This window comes from Amia ocellicauda, chromosome 10 (assembly GCF_036373705.1).
Source record: "Amia ocellicauda isolate fAmiCal2 chromosome 10, fAmiCal2.hap1, whole genome shotgun sequence".
Classification (NCBI taxonomy): Eukaryota; Metazoa; Chordata; class Actinopteri; order Amiiformes; family Amiidae; genus Amia; species Amia ocellicauda.
This window is the reverse complement of record NC_089859.1, coordinates 20,127,643-20,139,235: the sequence shown is the minus strand read 5'-3', so window position 1 is coordinate 20,139,235 and position 11,593 is coordinate 20,127,643. Positions and strand designations below refer to the sequence as shown.

Sequence of the window (11,593 nt, the reverse complement as noted above, 5' to 3'; positions counted from 1 at the left end):
CGGGGAGGGCTGGCAGACTGCGTCGACTTGAAGAAGGTTGCAAAGCTTTCAGGTTTTTGGTGGAGAAGTTATAGTTCTGGTTCCGTTCAGTCTTCCTGGATTTCGTCTCCTTGGTTTCCTCTCCCAGGTTGTTCCACTCCCTAATGGTAATGGTCTAATGGTCTTTCTTTTAAGACTAAACATGGCTTATTCATGTTTTGGTTCTGAGGTAGAATTACTCAAGTGTCATTAACTTAGTTTTAAGTCACCTTATTGTTTGTTATCAAACTGAGGAAGAAGCTGAGTAACACTTCTGTTAGCAGCATGTAGTTTGTATTTGGGTTTTTTGCTCTAGTCTATGGAATATATAAAGTATCTTGAATGTCTGTGTTTCACATAAGAAATCTTCAATAGGAATGTGGTGCTGGTCTCTGTGGAGACGGGCATGGCAGCCCATATGTCAGTTGGGGGGTCTCCAGCATGGACTTGTTATCTGTACTTTGGTGAGCACAGGCCTGTATCGCAAAACACAGAACTTCAAATCTGTCCCCTTAAGTCCTTTAACACAAGCCTAAATGTCTCAGGAAGGTATATGCATTGCTATATACACTCACCTAAAGGATTATTAGGAACACCATACTAATGTATGCGTTTGACCCCCTTTCGCCTTCAGAACTGCCTTAATTCTACGTGGCATTGATTCAACAAGGTGCTGAAAGCATTCTTTAGAAATGTTGGCCCATATTGATAGGATAGCATCTTGCAGTTGATGGAGATTTGTGGGATGCACATCCAGGGCACGAAGCTCCCGTTCCACCACATCCCAAAGATGCTCTATTGGGTTGAGATCTGGTGACTGTGGGGGCCAGTTTAGTACAGTGAACTCATTGTCATGTTCAAGAAACCAATTTGAAATGATTCGACCTTTGTGACATGGTGCATTATCCTGCTGGAAGTAGCCATCAGAGGATGGGTACATGGTGGTCATAAAGGGATGGACATGGTCAGAAACAATGCTCAGGTAGGCCGTGGCATTTAAACGATGCCCAATTGGCACTAAGGGGCCTAAAGTGTGCCAAGAAAACATCCCCCACACCATTACACCACCACCACCAGCCTGCACAGTGGTAACAAGGCATGATGGATCCATGTTCTCATTCTGTTTACGCCAAATTCTGACTCTGCCATCTGAATGTCTCAACAGAAATCGAGACTCATCAGACCAGGCAACATTTTTCCAGTCTTCAACTGTCCAATTTTGGTGAGCTTGTGCAAATTGTAGCCTCTTTTTCCTATTTGTAGTGGAGACGAGTGGTACCCGGTGGGGTCTTCTGCTGTTGTAGCCCATCCGCCTCAAGGTTGTACGTGTTGTGGCTTCACAAATGCTTTGCTGCATACCTCGGTTGTAACGAGTGGTTATTTCAGTCAAAGTTGCTCTTCTATCAGCTTGAATCAGTCGGCCCATTCTCCTCTGACCTCTAGCATCAACAAGGCATTTTCGCCCACAGGACTGCCGCATACTGGATGTTTTTCCCTTTTCACACCATTCTTTGTAAACCCTAGAAATGGTTGTGCGTGAAAATCCCAGTAAGTGAGCAGATTGTGAAATACTCAGACCGGCCCGTCTGGCACCAACAACCATGCCACGCTCAAAATTGCTTAAATCACCTTTCTTTCCCATTCAGACATTCAGTTTGGAGTTCAGGAGATTGTCTTGGCCAGGACCACACCCCTAAATGCATTGAAGCAACTGCCATGTGATTGGTTGGTTAGATAATTGCATTAATGAGAAATTGAACAGGTGTTCCTAATAATCCTTTAGGCGAGTGTATATTTGCCAAAATAAGGTTGCATGATTTACATATGCTTACAGTGGACTAATATTCTAATAACTAATATTCATAGACTGACTGGCAAGTTAAATCCCAGTGACTGAACTCTGGCTGTACGTACAATTTGTCACACAGGGTAGATAATACCCTGATAAGCAATCCTGAACTCTTGGTGTAAAGTATTTTCTAGCCTTGCATTCGGCCCAATTCCCCTGGAGGTCCCTCCTGGGGGGTCTTCTGCAGTCTTTACTGCTGGTCCACACACTCCAGGCAGCGAGCGTCATCACCAAAGCCTTTGTTTAAGCCCTCAACCGAACACACAACCTTAACACCGTTTGTGCCGATTGAAACAACCCAGAAACAATCGCTATAAACATCACCAAGAAACTAATATCATATGAAGTACAGTAATCATTGCTTTACAAGCAAAACAAAATGAACAACATGACAGCAGTAACAATATAAAGGAAACAATACAAGTACAATCTCCCAGCATGCCCCAAGACTCAAGAGAGACAAAACTCGGACACAGGCGCACACGCAGCGCAGCGCAAGGACAAGCGCCCCGAGCACTGGCTCTTGATGAGCGGGAGAAACTGCCCCATCTCCAGCGCCGCGTCCCCTTGTTGGCGTGGCCCATGAGGTTGGGCATGACGGTGCTGCTGTACAGTAAACCCAGACACGGCGGGCCGGTGAGGCACTCGCAAACGACACCAGACACAGGCACGGTCTGGGGAGACCCCACACGAGCCCCCCAAACAGCACCAGGAGAGTTGCCATAATCTGCCTCAGGTTTCCCGAAACACAAAATGCTTTTATTACATCTTCCTCCCCCAGCAGCGCAGAGAGACTGAGCCATCCAAACATCTCCAGCCTGAACCTCTCCCATCCCCCCCACACATCTGGATCACATTAGGTTTCCAATGTCAGCAAAACACTTGAAAGATAAAAATTTAAACTGCTGCTCCCTGTCCTTTCATCAACAACTCCCTCTACATATTAAACACACAAAACCTTATGCATTTAGATCATTGTATAAAACTGAATCCCAACATCCTGCTAGTAGGAGCGCTGTAATTTTAACTGTCAGCATATATAGGAGACACTTCTTCACACAGAGAGGCGTCACAATCTGAACAAACTCCCCAGCGATGTCTCTTCAACCACAATTTGGGAACATTTAAAAACAGACTGGATAGGATCCTTGGATCACTCAGTTATTAATGGACACCAAACAAGCACGATGGGACGAATGGCCTCCTCTCGATTGGACACTTTCTTATGTTACTGTTACACAACAGTGCATGAATAATTCAGTGCAGACTTTCAGACTTTCCCTTTCCGACAGGGACTCCCACTGCAGCCGCTGGGAGTATCACACCGCCTGTATAGAGGCAATGAGGCTCGTGTTTATAGGACACCATTTGGCGCTGAAAAGAGGCACGGAGAAGTTTTGTCCGAGTAGGTTTTTATTTCCCACCTCCAAGTGGTGCAGGTCATTGAACGACATTCCAAATAAAAGAGTACATCATCATTTGTTAATATTATTACAAAATAAACGCAGTAATCTCATGTACAATGGAGTGGACCGCGTTCACAAGCCCTGCGACAGATCAAATCAGGGCCACGCTCAATCCGCCGGGATGTTAATTCCTCTCTCTCCAGTTAAATCGCCGAAAATATAATTCCAAAAGCTGTGATGATAAATAAAAAGGAGCAAAATAGTTTTTGGTAGTAAGTTTAACATACAAAAATAAATTTGCCATTAGAAAATAAACTGCTAAACACATGCGCCGTGTCGTACAATACAAAGTAAAAACGTGGAATGTGACAGTCTGTTGTGCCCAGGTCTTCAGGTGCTCATGGTACACTGGATGAACTGCAAGACAAAAACACACATCAGTGTGTGTATTTGACATGTATATTAATGCATGTTATTAGTTTCCAAAGTGATAATGTATACAGGTCTTTAAATATGTGGTGTGAGATGTTATGGGGACAATGGGACTGTAGACACATATTCAAACTTAAACATTGCATGTTAACAATGTTAACAATTATCAGAGTCCATTATAACCGGTTCTGTGAGGAAGAACACAAGCACACGCCTTAACAACACGTCCCCGAGCCACGTGTGACAAAGGATCAATAAAAGACCACCTGGGTGGCTCAGCGCGGTGGCCACGTTGCCGTTTGTTTAACTCTTATTTATGTGCTCTTCTGCTCCCGTGTACTGATGTTCTGTCAGCACCTCTTTGGTGTCACCGCCTCTCCCTCCAGCACACGCCTGGGCCGAGTCACGTCATGGAATGAGGGTGTGCTTGCTGTATTTTGTGCCGATTGTATTACCGCTCTTCTGTAGTGCTTGAGAAGGCGTCCTGTGTAAACTAGGTTGCCCTGGATAAGTGCTTCTGCTCACAAACACACAAAGAAAGAAATGCCACCCACGGCAACACTTACGTCATCGTACGCAAAGCTGGCCACGCCCTGCTGGCTCTGGTCACGCCTTCTGAACAGCTCTGCAACGAGAGAGACACGGGTTGTCAAAGCAGCGTACCGTCTGTGCCCTCATCCCTCGTCCCCATGAGGACGACTCAGTGCTCCCCTTGTCCCCGATCCAGTTTACAGCTGCCTGATTGGCCTCATTTTCCTTCCCCTAAGGTTTAGGTTTAGCCGGCCAATCACAAGGTCTGATACATGTCACATGCACAATTTCACTTCCTATAAACAGCCGTGGCTCCAGCAGTCGTGTCGGAAGCCAGCTGGCCAGGTCAGTGTCTTCAGGATGTTTTAAAAGCCATTCAACACACAGGAATGACACTGTTGATCCTGTGTCGCTGCGTAGTTTGGATCGACTTCATCTCAATACTATTGGAGTTACTAAAAGTTAAACCAGGGACCCCCCGAGCTCCTGCAGAAATCCTGGAAGCAAGGGCAGCTCATTAACATTCCTCCCCACACTGGTTTAAACCGGACCTCTACCTTTCCCAGAAACCCATGGCAGCCGCTATCCGACTGACCGAACTACGTGAGGTGAGCGGCGGGAAGACGCTCCCCATGTGGCTGCCGGCCGTTAAAGCTTTTCAATCCGTGATGGGGATAAGATGCGGGAGTGAAGTACATACCCGTCAGCGACCGGAGCTTCACACAGCAGGCGACATAGTCATCGAAAGTGATCTTGCCCTGGCTGCTGTACCGCTTCACGATGGCGTTCATAGCCTGAGGGCTTAACCTGTAACCTGCAAACCCAGAGAGCAGAGGGTTAAACCGGGTCTCACACAACACACCCGTGACGCACTGCTGCACTGTGCCTTCACCTGAAAAGAGTGAGACGTACACATGTGGAGAAAAATATACACATTTAAGCCCATAGGACAGGTACAATGTACCTCTTTATTCATACTTTGATCGATTGTGTGTGTGTGTGTGTGTGTGTGTGTACATGCATCCCCAGCCCCACAGAGGCGCATACCCATGGAGGTGACGGCTTGCTGCATCTCCTGGGGGTCCACAGTGCCGCTGTGGTCGCGGTCGATGCTGGTGAAGTGCTGCTTCCAGGCGTTGAGGACACTCCACAGCTCCTTAAACTCATTGAAGCCCATCGTGCCGGACATGTCTCTCTGAAGCAACGTTAAGGACCACAGTGGTCAACCGCACAACAACCTGCACCTCCCTGTGTCCGTCTCACCCTCGGACTGAACTTATACCCTTAAACAATAATCTACACTCATGGACACCCTTTAAAAAACGAAATGACAATTTAGCAGACAGGGCAGCTTTGAGGACGCACATTAACGTCTTGGTCCAACCATGGTGCTAAAGGATACATCCAGCATGTTGATCATCAGTCTGCAGGTCTCCAGGCTGAATGCTGGAAGCAAACAAAGCAGAACCGCATTAACAGCAATCGATGTGCGAGAGGGACTTGTGACAACAAAGCGCTCCGCCTTTTCATTCACTGCACCTCACAGGCATATGCATTAGCTAGAAGACCAACAAAAAGTCTCTTACGTTTGTAGCCTCCAGAAAAGTTCGCCTGCGTCAGGCAGCGCTGGAGTTCGTCTGCATCGATCTGGCCGTCCTGCAAGGAGACGGGAGAGAGCATGGGTGATCGGTGGACCGGACAGGAACCACCAAAACCATCCCCGGAGCCCACAGTTCACTTGAATCAATGTGGACGCTATCCCACAGTCTGTGGGACTTTATTATTAATACCGCTGTTATGATTAATAGAAAAGCTGAAGCTTGTTTATAGGTCGTGCCATTTTCACACTTCAGAACAGTTTGAAAAACAACGGAAGAGCGAGGGAGGGAGGGACGGGATGGACAGAGAGAGGGAGAGACACCGATCTGGACATTAATGCTCCTACCTGTCCGGCCACAGAAGAGAAGACCCCAAACAGCGGGTCTTGCCCTGGGAAACCCCCGTATCCAGGCGCCCCTGGAGCTCCGCCGTACTGTGGGGGAGAGACAGACACAGCATTAAGAGCCGAGAGCGGCTGACCAGACATTTAAACTGCGTCGGACAATGGCTGCACTTTTTACCCATCATAAGTGACCACACCTTGCCGAAAATACTTTATACTGATTGCGACTAAAAAAGAGCCATATACATCCCCAACGAAAATAATCATAAAGTGCCCCACTAATACAAAGTAATAAACATTAACCATGACATCATAAACAAAATTAACAACTTAAAAATAGTACAATATAAAGATAATTATAGAGGGGTAAAAACAAATGTACTTTCTAAGCTTTGGTTTGAGAATGGACCACAGAAGAACTGCACCAAGCAGCCACTTTCAATTTAAAGACATTTCGTTCTGGTATTAACCTGGAAGTCACTCCTGCCTCTGAGGTTTTCAAAAACAGCCACATGTGTGAGACCCTGCCGAGGCACGCAGAAAGCCACTGAGCAAAGAAACAGAACTCAGAGCGACATTTTAAATTAAAACGAAACTATTACTGAATTATTTTTCAGAGCAGCAAAATGGATTGTGTTTGAGGTTTTTATTTTCTGCAAATTTCACTTGCGCTTCCTAATCTGGCAGCAACTTCACAACGTTGTTCGAAACATTAAACCACAGTTACAGGAAGGTTAAAAAAAAGGAATTGAAAAACAACCTTTGCTATGATGTTTGCTACGACTATTGTATTGTACTCAAAAGAGGCCCGAGTCAGGGAATTGAATGCTTGCGCTGTAGCAACTCCCACTCGTCTCTCTGGGAAGTCACGTGCCCTTGAATAACTGGGCGGGCCATAGCAACCGCGCTCAGACCACTTCGGAGAATGGGAAGCAGCCAGGCAGGAAGTGCGGAAGCTGCTCCCCCTCATACAGACGCCGGCCGCCCCCTGGGGCCCCCAGACACACCAACAGCACTGAGAAGAGAGGACTCTGCAGGGATAGATCAATTGATTGATCTGTCCCTGCAAAGTCCCCTCTTTCGGTGTTGAGCGCCCTTCACTAGTTGTTACAGAATGCTGTCACAGATGCAAATCAAACGGGGACATTTACAAAAGAGTAATGGACGCATGAGCACATCAGGGATCGGGGAAACTCCTGTTCATCTCCATTTTTATACTATCTATCCATCTATGAACCCGTCTGCCTTCCTATCTTATCGAGTCTGTACGTCATACGAAGGGATAACCTGAAAGAGTTCAGATCAGAGCTCACTGGGGTCGGGACGGGACGGCAGTTGATTTGCATTGGGTTTTGCATGACACGCGACCTCGTAACCCAAGGCGGCTTAGAATCGGAGTAGTCAAGCCATGAGTCTGGCTCAGGAGTCGTGTCCTCCTTCTGCGACTTCCCAGTCACAGAGAAGATGGGGAAGTTCCCCTCTCCGTCAACCACTTGGTTCACTTTCAGCCTCCCATCAGCCAGTTCACTTCTCTGAATTGGCTTTCAGGTTTGGTGGCACTGTTACCGATGCTAGGTAGCATCTTAGAAAACAGGTAGAGTTTTAATTGTTTTTGGAGAGATCCGTTCCTCATGAGCAGCACTGTTGTCCTTTGCCAGTGGTGGAAGGTCGTGCACAGGTCAGGAAAGATAAGTGGTCTGGAGACACTGCACGGACAGGACAGAGATGGGATAGAAATGATACTTCTGCAATAGGTAATGGATAATGCCCAGATAACACTAATTTTGAACGTCAGAAAGTGCTCTGGGTGGAGAATATCTGTGTCATGAACTTAAGGACAGGCCTGACTTAGAAATGAAAGAAGGGATTGTTATAAGGGAGAACAGTGGATTGTTCATTCAGTGTTGTGCAAAAGTGAAGGAGTATTGTGACTAGTGGCCCCAATTGCCACTAAACAAAATTATACAGGCCCACTGCACCTAAGGGACCCTGGAAACAATTACACAGGGGTGGAAAGTAACGAATTAAAACTACTCTCGTTCCTGTAATTGAGTAGCTTTTTCGTGTACTTGTACTTTGAGTATTTTACAAAATTTGGTAATTTTACTTTTACTTAAGTTTTGAGTTAAGTATTGTACTTGGCTGCTTTTAAAATGGCATTTGTTACAGAGTACAACGTTTGTAGGCTGTCATGGAAAAATGTAATTTCAATTGATCTCATTCCACACGTATGGATAAACGACAGAAGAACCCACCTACAGCTACAGGAATCAGTGCCGATGAATTATGGACAGGAAGAATGAGGCTCTCAATCCCCAAGACATGGCTCTGAGGCACAGGCCTCTCAAAGTCCAATCAAATCTCTCCAAGAGGGACTGCAAACGCTAAAACACGAAGCAGGGCTGATTCAACGACAATCTGACAGGATGAATGATGAGCAATATCACTGGTTTAAAGAAACTCAATTTGAGGAAAGGGGTTTAATAATGATCTGAACATTTGTGAAGAGAACAATCTCTCTGAGGTGCAATGGACCATATTTAATGGAAGCAATTTGTAACTGCTGCATAGCGGTTAAAAATAAAAACATTAAAATGGCACCATGGAAGGCAACATAAATTACATCAAAGTGGATCAACTCTGAATAAGAACCAAACTTTCCCTGCCCTGCAGTTGGGAACATTTCTACTGACCGTATGCATGCTTTAGTACGTGTACACGCTAACTACATATACAGAATTTCCTCTCTTCTCATGTGTTAATGGTCACAACACACCGGAACCACCAACGAGGGACGTCAATAAATCAACGTATAGAATTAGGACGACATATCAAGGAGATGGAAAAACAAACACAATAACAGAAGTATCTCGATCCCTTATGTAGACTCCATATCGATTTGGCCACCAGGAAATATTACTCAAAATGAAGCAACTCAAATCCGTTGCCGCAACACATCTGTTATTGACAGTACACAAGTGACAGCGTCTCCGAACTGGCCAGGACTGGAGTGTGTGATGGAATCGGACTCCACCTGCTCTCACAACAGCTGGAGGTCTCTGGGATTTGCATATTCGATTAACTCAACAGGAACAATGTTAAAAGAGTGGTAGTGGTTTGAGATGACAGGGCCAGGAAATGACACCTGTAAGCACACTACTTGTATTAATACTACATGGACACTAACTGATGAAGTAACCCATGAAATTAAACTGATTTACCATATAGTAATTCACAACTCATCTTGCTATTGTACCTTTATACGTAAGGAATGCTTCAGATTAACCAGCCCTGGGTGCCATAAGACAATTTACAGTATCGTGTCAAAAGGAGGAATATCATCATATACTTCCTAATGATTTAATGTTACCTTATAAGAAAATATGGAAAGCTTGAATAAAAGCTGTGGCCTCGGTGGGACTGGGGGTTTAGTATAATCAGAGATGGGATTTATAAGGTAAAACACAAAATTAACTATAACATGTAATTTGTGTTCTCAATTGTAAGAAATTCTCTGAGAACTTCTCTTATTGACCCATGAAGAGAATGGCTGTCCATTTTATTAAAAACTGTAACGATTGATTGCCGAGGTTTGGAGTAAAAGTTGTAATAAAAAAAATGTCTACCAAAGAAAACAAATCCATTTCCCTTTCGCGGTAAAATCATTACAAGTCTTGGCAAGTAGCCTTATTGTGCCTGAAGCCGTGATGCCATTAGCTTATAGATAACCCATTCATTCTGTCACACCTTGCCTGCCATGATTTTAAAACCCATGGATGACATGAAGGTTCTTGCCCCTTCCGAATGGAATAAAATATGAATATGGGACCAAAGGTCAAAAACAGTGTATGACTAGTGGAAACATGTTGCAAAGGAAACCAGCAGATAACAGTGGGAGGTAAAACCTGCATGCAAACACCCTGACACTGACACACACAATCACACACCCATATAGAGAGCACAATGAATCAATTCTGTAAAGAGCACTTCCCTGGACCACCGCTCTTCAGTGGCATCTTCTTTACTTACCATAAACAAATTCACCACATGGTCATAAGAAAGTACAGGCGTCAAAAGACTGGCCAGTGCATTAACAGGACAATGCGGAGATACAAATATCACAACACGGCAAGGTGACGGGTGAGAGGCCGGCTCTGGGCACATGTGGCTGACCTGCACACACTGGGAATAGCCAAGTGATGCAGGGATTGCATTCACCCGCTTCTGGACGGACCCTGGTGTGTCCGCCTAGATCCCACATCTCTGTGTGAAGAGACTCGTTTCATTCTCATACACACTCTTGGGGGGATAAAACAAACCGGACGCCAGCCGGCCCGTCCTCTCCTCCTCCCGATGTCCAGCGCTTTCACAGCGGTGTTGAAATGAGCAGCTTTCACACCCGGAAGCGCAGCCGTAACGACCCTACTGAGCGCGTTGACTGCGCATGCTCCGCGCACAGAGACCCCCAGCCTGGAGCAAGCAGTGCGCTTCTCTGGGAAGTTTCCTGCCCCCGTCCGGGCGGATAAAAACACTCTTTCCAACGTGTCTCTCTACACCACACACACGATTAAGATCAGGCCCACGGCTGGGGTGTTAGACCGCGGTGCGCTGGCGGGGTTAGAGAGGCTAATGTGCGGTAAAAAACGACAGGGAGTGCGGAGCCGCTGGGCGGACCTCTCCGTACGGAACCCGGCTCCAGCACAGGCCCCAACCAGGCCCGCACACCCACAGCACTGCCGCTCCGAGCCATGGCGGACTCCGACCCGGCTCCACTGGGACGCTGGCTGCGGGTCAGGGAGTGCCTACAGGCGACCCGGCAGAACCGGCGGTCCCGATGGGAAACCCCGTCGCATTCACTGCCCCCCTCTCGCCCCAAGTGCGCTCTCTTACCCCTCCGCCGTACCCCCCCGGGGCTCCGGAATAACCAGGAAAAGCCATGACGCCGCGCTGCTATGGACTAGACTCGGACAGGATCTGCAGCCTCTGGCGCGCCTCGCTCCCCGGCAGGCAGGTATGGCAGGACAGAGGTAGGACGCTACCACTTCTGGATGTACACAGGGGTGACCCTTTGGATTACTATATACCCACACGTCAAAGCTTGCTTTCTGATAGTATCGATGTCGTTTTTTCCACTCTTCTGCACAGTACTAATTATTACAATACATTGATTCATGCAATATTGATGTGTGGGCGTCTGCTGCGTATAACTGACGTTCAAGCGTAACTTACAAATGGTACAACCCATGGTACAACGCATTTCCTGTTGCGACCATCGATATCAATAGAACTAGATTTCCTATTTGGAGCGCAATACCAACGATGCTCTATTTAAACATATACTTAGGGGATCTATGGTATTGCACTCCAAATATGAAATATATATGTATGTTTAAATAGAGGATCTTTGGCAATACA

General features: G+C 46.4%; 1 protein-coding gene across 2 annotated transcripts; it reads right to left on the bottom strand.

Annotated features, from left to right (window-relative positions):
- Positions 1-3,262: 3,262 nt before the first annotated feature.
- On the bottom strand, positions 3,263-11,225 carry sri (sorcin). Of its 2 annotated transcripts, none has more exons than XM_066715439.1 (8): positions 11,069-11,225; positions 6,182-6,268; positions 5,823-5,892; positions 5,639-5,682; positions 5,284-5,431; positions 4,937-5,050; positions 4,272-4,330; positions 3,263-3,690 (listed from the first exon to the last, which is right to left on the bottom strand). In XM_066715439.1, the coding sequence occupies exons 1-8, from the start codon at positions 11,114-11,116 to the stop codon at positions 3,664-3,666; spliced, it is 597 nt and encodes a 198-aa protein (XP_066571536.1). In that variant the 5' UTR covers positions 11,117-11,225; the 3' UTR covers positions 3,263-3,663. The 2 variants fall into 2 exon arrangements, with proteins under 2 accessions (XP_066571536.1, XP_066571535.1); XM_066715438.1 differs by lacking the exon at positions 11,069-11,225 and adding an exon at positions 10,208-10,357.
- Between the last annotated feature and the right edge of the window lie 368 nt (positions 11,226-11,593).